Below are 12,412 nucleotides of genomic sequence, written 5' to 3'. Positions count from 1 at the left end.
CTATTTGGGAAAGTAATCTTATATTTCAGAGAGCACACTGAATCTTTGCACGGCTAATCCACTACATATTTTGCAATCATATGCTGTTATCTGGGGAATTAACAATGAAACCAATAAACATCACTGGCAGGGTCCTAATGTGCAGAGAAATATGTAAACAAGCAATAGGATTTGTTTTTTGTTATACCAACACATCTGTTTCATTTTATCAGGTTAAAAAAAAAAAAGCCCAATAAACTATTAATCTTGTTTTAAAATGTCTGCTTAGTACCTCACCTAGTCAGACACAAATGCATTACATACTAGGTGAAAAAAAAAATTAACAATCCCAGCAGAAGAGTTTAAAATACTTAAGCAGATTTACTCTGGTGATTGCTGACTATAATTGCACACTAAGAAAAATAGAACCAAAATTATTGCATTAGTAATCTTGGCTCTCTGGAGTGCCTTATTCTATGTTTATGACAATAAATAACATCATTAGGTGCATTTCACACAATAGCCCATTCTATATTTTCCTCTGCTGGTTATAAGCAATTATTGTTTTTTCTTTTCTCTGGATCACAGTTTGATATTTCATTTGAGGCAGAAGCAAATCAAGTATCATAAACTTTACCTTCTAATCCAACAAGTTCAAAAGACCCAGGCACCTGATAAAGGCTTCCATTTCTAAAAGCTCACCAGGGTCAACTCAAGCACATCTCTGTATTCAACCAGAGGCAAGGGAAGACTAGCCACTTCCAAACCCATGAATCAGGCTTTCTAAAAATTGTTTCATATTAGCAGATCTCCTTGGTCATCCTCTTTTAGACAACTGTCAATCAACCAATACCAGGTACTGATCCATGTTTGAATGATAGCAGGGATAACAATCTACACTTCCACAAGCAGACCAACAGGAGCATACTCCAGAATATGAACACTCAGATCTTTATCATGATAGTGTAAATGATAAAAATATTTTCAAGCAATAAGTGTGGTGCCTACCATATGCAACCCACTGCTATGAAGCACACCATCTTGTTCCACAAGATTTCTTGAGATGGTAATGGAAGGAAGATCCAGGCTTTGAGGAGGAAACTGGGGTGTGAATTCGCTTCCCTGGGAAGGCAATGGATCACTGAGAGCTTGGAAGGGTAGCAGAACATCAGGCATGCCCAGGGCGGGGTCCGACTCTGGGGGAGGCGTGATGGGTGGGATTTCAAACTCCTCGTCCCCCAGGCTTGGCGTATGGAACGTCTGCTAAAGAGAAACAAAATAGAGATATCCTCACATTCTGTTCCTTATATTTTATTCCTCCTTGGAGGGAAGAAGAAAACACTACATATGTAGGCCAAATATTTATTTCTCAAATGAAAACATCTTAAACACAGATTTCCATATATAAAGTTTTGCTGATCATTCTGATTAAAGATTTAAGTCTCATTATCATATGGTTTTAATGGAGTATCAGTATTAACAGTTTTTTAATGCGTACTTAATTAGCAACATCTGTCTTTGTTGTTAGTTGGAGCATCAGCGACATTAGATTTGGCTATATAACAAATTGCCACTTTATTGATATGTTAGTGAAACAGCTCAAACCGCTTACGCGATCCACATGCTTCATAAAATGCTGACGATTTTGTGGTGCACACATACACAGCATTAATCCAAAAGTAACATTACATATATTTACTTTCTGCCACAATCTATAAAACAAGTAATATTAAATTTGTGGTTTGGTTTTTTAATTTCCTTATTGGTATATTCCCAAGTGCAATGAATGCTTCCATGGAAATTTTAACTGTGTGTCATATAACACTTTATGTAAGGATTATCAGAGCTCATATTAAAAGGTGCCATGCTTTTATTTAAACTAGGAGGTTTATTTTCTTTTATGTGAACATTTTAATATGTATTTATCGGAACATTTTCCAACAGTCTTCAACTTTTAAAGACTACCTAGAGAGCACAGAACTATATTGATGTAGACATACTAAAGACATTGATGTTGCTCACTTGCTTAGACAAGTGTTACATCTGAAAACCTAAGTAAATCTTCATGCATTGTTTTTCTTCACTGCTATGGAGATTCTTAAAGGCTGTGTTTTAAAGTAGGGTCTTTAATGTAAATCAGGGCTGCCTCACTCAACCATATGAACCATCTTTCTTAGAAAAATTGGATGTTCTGGGGGAGAAGGGATGTCAAGGTCCAGAATTTTGAAAAAAAAAAAAAATACATATATACATATATATTTTGGTGGGTGAGCCACCCACATATTTTTTATTCATAGCTCAGAGGGTCAAAGTTATAGTTCATTTATTATTAATAATATTTGAAAGCATGAACTGGTGCAAGTTAATTGGAGTCTGCTATTATAGGCCATGAGAACTAATTAAGAGCTAAAAAGCATCATCCTTCAAACTATCAAGGATGATATCATATAATAACCATTGGGAAAAAAAGAGAAACAAACTCAAGGGGGGGAAAAAGCAACAAAAAACATTTCTTACACATAGAACCTGTCAGATACTATTTCCATCTCACCAGAAATAAAGAGATCACAGCTGTGGGAATCTGTGGTGGGACAACTAATCACCTTGAGGTTCTTAGCAGAGTCAATAAATGCAAACCATCGCCTCATAAGAACACATCTGAAAGCTAGGATGAAATATTAGATTTTTCTGACATATGCATTCTTACAATGACCCCAAAAAATGTCAATTTCTTCCTGCGTTACCCCGAGTTCTCAGCAACAAAGGGATGAATTGGCCACAAACGTGGTTGGCTAATGAACGTAACCCTATGGCTGCATTTGCTGTTATTTTGGCACTAATGTGGTCTAGTAACAGATGCAACTGTAATTTGTGACTCATTTGCTACCCCATTACTGCTTAATGAAATCTAACATATCACATTAACAATACGGATAAACACTCATTCTTGATATGTGGCATTTGGCTGTTTTCATTACCACTGTAATTAACACTTGAAATATTATTTCAATAAATATTTAAAGTACTTTAAAAATGGTCAGGGTAATCATGACACAGATAGAAAACATAAAGCTAATGTGTGAATTTCAAACTTCGAGGATCGGAGTCCCTGTAGTGTTATCTACAGGACAATATTGATGTGAAGGGAACTGATTTCAGGCACAATTTAGACTTTACAGCATGCAAACCTAAAGTCCTCCTGAATTAGTTTGCACTCATTAAAATGTTAAAATACCAAATAAATTTACTTTTAATGCAGTGATTGGGAAATTAGGCACAGGCTATAATGCAGTGCATTAACATTTACTTGGCCCTTATTGTTTGATTGAGAGATATACAGTGAAATCATTACATAAGATTACCTTTTAAACACTATCATAAAGCATGTCTCATGCCAGGCAGTCAAAATTAAAGAGGTTTTCATTTTTATTTTTGTTCAGGAATAGAGAGAGAGATGTCTTATACATAATATGCCCCTATGGTATAATTTTTTCAAAAGACAAATTAATTTTAAGTTAGAACTTGGTGTATTACTAAATGGTAACCTAATGAAACGATAAAATAACACTGTAACATATAACCAAGGAAATGCTAAAATCTTAAAGCACCTTTAAATAGAGGTAAAATATTAAATATAAAGTGAAGTATTCTGCAGGGAAAAGGAAAAAGAGAGGCAAAATATTAAAGTTAAGCATTCAATTTCCAAAACACTAGCTGAGATGATAAAAAGAACCGTGTGTGGCACCAACAATAAAAGACATTGACTCCTGTAACTGTGCCAGATGACCAATATCAGACTAATCATTTGGAGTTTATGTGATTATTTTTGCAGATATTGACTTTCTCAGTGTTTACCTCGAACATGTTAAAGTAGAATGTACATGGTTAAATACCATCTGTACTGAAATGTTCAAAACATTTGTTCCTTTTGATAAAAATGCAAATCTGGAGAACTGTTGTATCAACATATAACAGCCAATGTCTGACACGGTGAATTATCACAGCTGGAATTAAATTGTCTCTGAACAGCTGCTGGCAGTAGACTTTTCATCAATGTTTGATTCAAATGTAGGGAAAAAAATCCTACAGAATGAAACATCATGTTGTCCTTACAGATGGGGTTTGTGTTCATTATCACAAACAACACAGCAGCCAGCGCCAAACAATATTCCCTACCTAAGCTGTCTTCCTGGTTAGAGATGACGGTCACTGTAAAAATGATTAATCTACAAAGAACCTTAATTCTTGATTCCCCATTTATTCTAATAATTTCTCAGTGTTAATTTCTTTCATATCACTTGGCTTCCCTGTACCAAGATCATTTACAAAGCCATTATTATTTTCATCCTCTGGGGTCAAGCTAGTTCAGTTTCTTATATTTGAATGTATTTGGAAAATGAAGACTTTTTATTACATGAGCCACTAGAGGAAATGTTCCATTTGGACCAATTTCACACTTCTGTTTGTTCTTGTTTGAAAATCTTAAATCTCACACAGGCTACCACTTTTAGGAAACCTTCTCCTTGGTGTAATCAAGATCGAGGTTTATGTAGAGAGCAGGCCAGTGAGACCAGATAGCAGTTCTAAGTCAATAATAGGAATGTGGTTAAAAAAAAAAAAAAAAAAAAAGCAAGAACACCATGTTTGTTCCACATGCACAGGACGCCGAACCCAGAGCCCAGGTGGTGCTACATTCAGATTTCACCACCCAGTTTTTCCAGCTACAACCAGGTCTTAGAATACACCCAAGTATTTAGTTGATAAATTTTTATTGAGCACCTACTAACAGCCGAGGACGGTGCTAAACCAAGTGGCCCTAACCTGAACTGAAACCCTCATTTCACATTCAACTCCCCCCCAAAAAAGAAACTATAATACTGTTCTGCCACAGTTTCCCATATCATGGCAACTCAATGAAATTAACCCTAGAGAAATGTGAAGTTCAAATATCTTATAATACAAGTCACAACCATGCTGCTTTCCAAAACAGTCACTTATCTGCTTAGATACCAATAGTCTCTGTGTGTGTGTGTGTTTTAGCATAATTTCTTTTTGTTTGCATGTATATTTTTTCAACAATTTTTTTTTTTTTTGCACAAAATTAGGCACATTAGCAATAGCCTATGGACAGCACTAAAGTTTTCTCAGGTTATTTTCTTTTCCAGTAGGATATTCCTCATTTTTCCTTCGAAGTCACTACCTTGAGTCACATAAGAGAATGAGATAAATTTGATGGTTTGCTTTTCCTTTTGAGCCTATTAAATTAGCTAAATAACACACACAGCACAAAGGGACACCATTATGACAGACACCTACCTCACTGGCAGCAAAGAATGTGTTGTTGGCTTCTGCCATGTTCATGTAGTTATTATTATTTCCAAACTGAAAGAAAAGAGATTGTTTTATGTTAACATGGGGTTCAATAAGAATCTTGGTTATGAAAGCTTAGATGCAATTTGGAAAGAACGTGGGTGTTAGGAGAATGGGTGGGGGGATCTTACTGAGATCAAATTCAAAATAGCAAAGATTTCCAAGCACAGCACCGCTGACAGCTAGTTCCCTCGGAAAATAAAGCGCGGAGTTAAGCTAACTCAATAATTCTAGGAAATAGTTTTGTTTCTCATCAAGACTAATAGTGAAGGGAGACAATTACAAACACTGGGCCCACCTGTCACTACCGCGTTGTTTATCAAACTGGCACTTGTCAGAGGTTAGAAGAAGAGTTTCCAAGAAAATCACCTTGACACATTTTAAAGCATGTTGGGATTTTAGAGCTTACTTTTCAAGAACAGATGTCACAAGTGTGGGTAGGTTAAAATGTGAATTAAAGAGAATAAAATTCAATTCCCAGGACTCAAATTCTATTTTCTAGTGAATGAGGTGTGGCATGAATAAAAATAAATAAGACTAAAGAAAATGTTTTAAATCTCCAGAATTTAAAGAAGCCATATCTATATCCATCAGAGCTGCTGAAAACAGTGATATTTAATCTCTCAATGTAACATTAAATGCAAAGAGGTTTAAAAAATAAGCGGGATCCTATGAACACAGCAATTTTTATTTCATTCCCTAACACAATAGCCCATTCATATCATCACAAATAAGACTGTATCAGCATTTCAGACTTAAGCTCTTTACTTCTAGGGACCTGTTATCAAAATGTAAAACTTGGATTTTGGGCAGAAATGATTTGGGGGTTCAAATGGTATAAATCGGCACATTTTGTTGCTGTAAACATTCTGTTATCAGTCTGGCAATATGGAAAGGTTCTGTGGGCATAATTTTCTAGAGCTGTGCTATTTTCATGATTTTTAAATGGTAAAAGAATGTCCTATTTTTAAAGTATATTATTTCCTTCCTTTAATGCATCAAATAAAGCACAGGAGAAATGAGAAAACAGTGAAATGTATATAGCTATTCTTTCATCTAAATAAAGTTAATAATTTAAAGTAAAAGGGGCAATTTCCCCAAGAGATAGAAGGATGGACGAATGGAGAGATGGATAGAGAAATAGGTAGGGGTACTGACAGATATACAGATACACAGATATATCTATAAACAGAATAAACAGAACACAGATGTGGATACACAGATATGGAAGACCCACATAATCCTCCTCTCCATAAACTGATAAACACTTATTTCAGGGGGCTCTCAGGCCGACTCTGAACCTTGCAGTTAGGGAATTGACATGGTACACTTTATCATGTCAGGGATCCAAGAACGAAGCAGGATTTATATGAAAGACTCTACTGGTTCCAAAGTGCTGTTACAGTCCACAGCAGCAAATTCTCCCCCTGCGGAACGACACCTGAACACACACACAAGCAAGCATCGGGAAGGTTCTCCTTCAGCACTCGGATTCATTTGGGTAAACGTCCTTAGAAGGATTCCTGAAAGATGTATTTGTTAGCCCTTAAGAAGGACCTTTCTCTGGCTTCTCTGAATCAAAAACGTGTACCAGTGCACAGGAGTGTGTGCACGTGCGCGCGCACACACACACACACACACACACACACACACACACACACAATTTTCCTCATTATTCCACTCTGCCAAATCCACCCAAGAAAAGAAAGTAGAGATTTATGTCAGGAAGCTTTTGATGAATGAATGATGCTAGAATTAAAAGCTCAGGCCTGTAATCAAGTTTTGGGGGGATATAGAAGAGAATGTGGCATATATTCTATGTTCCAATCCTGGCCCCCCCAAACCACCCGACAGCCCGTATCACAACTTTAACGTTATTTAAATGTAGGTTTTGTTGGGGAATTAGAAATCCATTTAAGGCAAACAGCTCATTATCAGAGAGTATTTTTTTTAAGATTAAACTCACTTATTATCTAATAGCACCTAAAACAACAAAGAAAAATAAAATGGCTATTAAACTAAGGGCCTAAACAATTCAAAAAACAAATTAAGCTTAGAATGAAATAAGAACTGGGTTAGAAATCCTCTTCTGAACAGTTAGTATGCGAATGTAATTACTGAAGAAACTACAGCTAATCAGCTGTGAATTGTATCCATTAATTAGTATTTGCCCTGGAGAAATGAGAAAAATCAGTAACGATGCTGGCACCTCAGTGTGCTGACGAGCTGCGCAGGCCGCGGCGTTTAGTCAAGCAGGTGGCTCCAGTGGTCCACGTAATTTGAAAAGCTCTCACCTGAAGTACTGAGCTGGCATTACAAAGCACTCCTTGCCTATCTCTTGTATCTGCATAAGGCCTTAATTAATGGCTTTTAATTTGGAAACACTCGGTGATCAGGCGGGAACAGTTATAAATCATTTCAAATAGATGTAGAGGCTTCTACTCTGTTTTGGGTGAAATACCTCCTGTACAAACACTCACGGCTCACTATGGTCTTTCCCCTGCACAGGTGGCTGGAACCCTGGTTCGGAGTGTGTAGGAGAGACAGATAAAACACAAGGCAGCCAGTTAAAATGAACTTTCAAATATATAGCTTTTTTTTTTTCAAGGATAAGTCTATCCCATATACTACTTGGGATATACTTATACTTTAAAAAAAGGTATTCTTCATCTGAGATCCAAATTTAACTGGGTGTTGCATATTTTGATTTTCTAACCACCGACTATAGTGGATAAACTAATCAGAATGAAAGGGCATGTTCCAATTGATGAACTTATTTTGTAATGCTAGCTTCATTTTATTTATTTTATGTAAAAACATGACCTCTGAATGCTGATATACTTGTTCGGTGTTAAGAACAGATCGGATTCTGAGAGGAAAAGTACTGCTTCGGGGCAGATCACTAGTATAACGACCCGAGAACAATTAGCTTTAAGTGAATTGTGTACAATTAAATTTACTTTATGTTCTAGGGGACAGTGACCTCCATAAACACATTATATTACAAAACCCCTCTAGGTCCCCAGGAGGGGATCCTTAACTGGGTTCGCCACTGTCACCCCAGAACAAACAAAGACAGGCATATTAGAAGCCCTCCAATATTTGTTGAAAAGAGGGAGGAATGCTGATCCCATTTAATCTCGAGTGCCTCATAATCACCCCTTCTAACTGGGGTCATTTATCACTTACTTTTTAATAATAACAACAATAATAATGAAAATAATAATAAATGGTTAGCCCAGGGAAGCCCTATACATACATTATTTCATTTAATTTTCCAAAGTGGGACTAAACGTAATCTATTTTCCTAACAACCCGCAAGATAAATATAATTATGAGCCCTACTTTAAAGATCAATAGACAGAGGCTGACCGGGGTTAAGTAACTCGCCTGAGATGATGGATCCAAACATGGAAGTCTGACCTCCCTCCTATCTCGTATTCCTGTATCCACAAAAACTTGAACATTTCACTCTGTGGTCAATTCAGTTTTTAAATTTTATTACTATTATTTTACTCAAAGCTAGAATATCCCAGAGGGTATTTTAAGAGACACCAGTCTAATGTTCCTCGAGAAAGGGGTTCCACAGTCCAGCAAGTTTGGGAAAGGATCCTTGATGGGTCACAAGGCCCCAATGAGGCTTGAGGAGCTGAGAAGTCCCCTATTTACATGACAGCTGTGTCTAAGACAGTGTGCTAGGCACTGGAGACAGAGTAGTGAAAAAGAGGACAGGGTTCAAGTTTGCACAGAGCTGACATTTTAAAGTGGGAGTCCAAAAAAAGTTGTGGGTCACTTCCTTCTGTTTCTCCCACAAATGCCCTCACCCTCTGCTATCTTCTTTCATTTTCCCTAGATCCCTCTTTAAAAAAAAAAAAAAAAAAAAAAAAAAATCTAATGTTCTAATTTAATACTTTGGCAAAACTTAAGCATTTAAAAAATCAATTAAGTAAGAATTTCTAAGTTATCCGTCCTGTATCTGCTTAATTTGGATTATTTCCAAATTTTTGAGATGATAACCTTCCGCTGATGTTCCTTCAAAGATCCCCTATTTCAATCATGTAGGGGTCTTCTATGCAATTCCAAGAGTCTGATTAAAATACTCCAAATAAGCTTAAATGAACGTCCAGTGAAGCAGTTAATTACTCTGAAGGGCATACAAAAAGATTATCAAAAAAATCAGCCCCTTCCAAGTGTTTTATAACAAGCATATATAGGGGACCATGGTCACTGCAAGGCAGGGGCATTTGACATTTATGAGGAGCACGGTGGTGATAGGTCCTTTTCCACTTTGCTAGGCTCTAATGGATGTGATCCCCAAAGATACAGTCCCTGAAGATATCATTATAAAGCAGAACTAAATTACTCTGCATGCCAAACTTCTGTATCTTAATAATCTTACAAAAGAACATCTTCATTGTACTTGGAGGTAGATTTGCTTTTGCTGCTTGACGAGTAATTACAGCTTCAGCAAATACAATTTATGAAGGACATCAATTAAAAAGGAGCATTGCAGGATTTTTTAGAAATGTATTAGAGACCATCGTGTTCGTGCCCTGTCTGACCGTGTGAAGTGCCAAAGTAAATTAATGCAGATTGTTAAGTCCAGCTCATCCAGCAAAAGGCTTGGAAGAAAGTAGGAGAGCAGAAACAAAAACCCATCTGTAATCACAAGACGAATACTTCAGCTTGATGAGTCCACCCAACCTCATTTTCACTGAAATTATTTTGACACCCATGTGAAGAATTGTGTAGACTTCTAATAAAGCAGCATTAACGCCAGGGCCTCAAACAGCTCAATGGCAAATTTAATCCTAAAAAAAAAAAAAAAAAAAAATCCTTTGAATTCTCTTTTCTGTTTTCCCATTAGATTTGTTAGCAGACACCATCCAATTTGATGCCTCACTACGGACATCTGTCAAGTTGCTTACACAAATGAACTGTGCCATTACGGATCAAGTGTGCCAGGCACTGTCACATGATGGGAAGGAGGCACCCCAAGGTCCACCCATTCCCAGAGGCTCTGCTAACTGCCCCCTGGCAAAGAACTGACCCGGGATAATCAAGTTTTAACCAGTTTCAGCGATGGTAATCCCGTTCAAGATACAAAGCCCAAAGGAGCAAAAACAAGCCAACAGATAACAACACTGAAGATAATCACGGGCGGATCTGGAACACCATATTAGGAACAGAGAAGGACCCAATAAAGAAGACCCTCTACACCAAAGGTTAGGTGTCCAACAATAGCCTGGAAATGAAAAACTGCAGATGATGGACCGTCAGGTATAACCACAGGGCAGTATCTGCACACAGACACGCCAAGTTCCCAACTTAAGACAACCCGACTTTAGCATGCTGAGAAAATGATGTGCATTCCTTAGAAACCACTCTTTTTTGACTATTGATCTCTCCCCAGCTAGTGATACACAGTGGGACACTTCCTGTGACGCTGGGCAATGGCTTCTCACCACAGCTCCCCGTCAGCCCTGCGATCGAGAGGGCGAACATCCGATGCTCGACAGTGCACATTTTTGGATATTGTTTTCTATTTTTTCACCTCATCATGCCTACCAAATGCCCATCTGTGTGTGTACACAACACATCCAACCTTTGGTTAGAAAACAGGCTCTGTATTAGACATTTTTGCCTAACTGTAGGTTATGCATGTGTTCCGGACACTTTTAAGGTAGACAAGGATCAGCGGTCATGTTTGGTAGGTTAGGTGTAGTGAATGAGTTTCCAACTTAGGATGTTCTCAAGTTGCAGAATTATGAATTGTGATATTTTCAATTTAGGATGGGTTCATGACCCCATCCATCATAAACCAAGGAACATCTGTAATTTACACACATTGCTGATAATTATGTATATGCAATTATATCCGTATCTATACATGCAGAGAATGACACTCATGCATATTTGTACACACATCCATACATGCCATTCCACGTGCTAAAATCTCCTGGATGACTCTCTTCTGAGCATAGGACTCTCACACCCATCTGCCTACAGCACATCCACTTGGACATCAACAGGCATCTTAAACATATGAGGGGTTCAAAAGAGAACCCCTCATCCTCTCCACCAAGCCTGCCCCGCCAAGGTCTTCCCCATCTTCCTGGAATGTTTCAGTGGCTGGGGTCAAGGCATTCTTGAATCCTATTCTTTCTTTCCTTTCTCCCAACAAACTGTTGGCTCACCCTTCCAATTATACCCAAAACCACCTGTCTCTCCCTCCCCTGGACCCAGCCATACCTGAGCCATCCATTCCCTCCCAGACCACTGCAGCAGCCTCCTAGCGGATCCCTCTGACTCCACCAAACTCCCCAAGCCCCTTGAAAAATCTGCCATCCCCCTGCTCTGAGCTTTCCTCTGGCTTCCCATGGCTCGGGGAAGATGCGCCTGTCCTTACCATGGCCTCTTTCTTTTCCAACACTTGCTCCTCCTGCCCTGCTCATGGTCCTCTCCCTGCCGGTGTCCTTGCTGTCCCTTCAATGTCCCAGGGACAGGCCCACCTTAGCACCTTTGCACCAGGTTTCTTCTGCCTGAATCCATCCTCCCTCAAATGTCCCCAAGGCTTGCTCACCCCTTTCTCCTTTGGCTTGCTGGCTACAGGATCAAATTTCTGTGTTCCACCCCCAGCACACTGTCCTTGTCACCCGACTCTATTTGACCCTTTCACACTTTCAACATCACATAATATAGTCTTTCTCCCCCGCCCCACTAGAAAATAAATTCAATAAGGAGAAGGTTTTGTCTACTGTTTACACAAATGCCCCAGTGCCAGGAAGAGTATTGGGGGAAAATCTCTGCTGAATGGATGAACAAGAGAATTCTGGGGTGTGATATGCTCAGAACTGCTTTCTGAATCCATCAGGGCACAGCGGACGCTCTTGTCATTCAAGTGATAGCAAGAAGCCCAGTAGCCACCACCACTGTTGCCCCCCAAGGCATGTGTATGGGCAAAAAACTGGCAATAGGAAGACGTACAGTCTAATACAAGAAATATTTCAAACTCCAGAGGTTTCTAGTTAGAAAAATGTTTTATTCTAGAAAAATGCACTTT

At 38.4% G+C, this 12,412-nt stretch overlaps 1 protein-coding gene across 2 annotated transcripts in view; it reads right to left on the bottom strand.

The window, feature by feature from the left end:
* The window catches only part of Tox3 (TOX high mobility group box family member 3), a 102,635-nt gene that overhangs the window by 24,657 nt on the left and 65,566 nt on the right, over positions 1–12,412 (bottom strand). Inside the window, exons 2-3 of one of the 2 annotated variants that reach the window (XM_047529601.1) lie at positions 5,296–5,361; positions 988–1,242 (exon numbers count right to left, since the gene is read on the bottom strand). In XM_047529601.1, coding sequence (XP_047385557.1) covers positions 988–1,242; positions 5,296–5,361 — 321 coding nt within the window. The remainder of the gene's footprint in view (positions 1–987; positions 1,243–5,295; positions 5,362–12,412) is intronic. The other variant, XM_047529602.1, reaches the window with a different exon arrangement.

Source organism: Sciurus carolinensis, chromosome 16 (genome assembly GCF_902686445.1).
Source record: "Sciurus carolinensis chromosome 16, mSciCar1.2, whole genome shotgun sequence".
Lineage (NCBI taxonomy): Eukaryota > Metazoa > Chordata > Mammalia > Rodentia > Sciuridae > Sciurus > Sciurus carolinensis.
The sequence above is the reverse complement of the archived record's forward strand: the minus strand, read 5'-3'. Positions and strand labels throughout refer to the sequence as shown.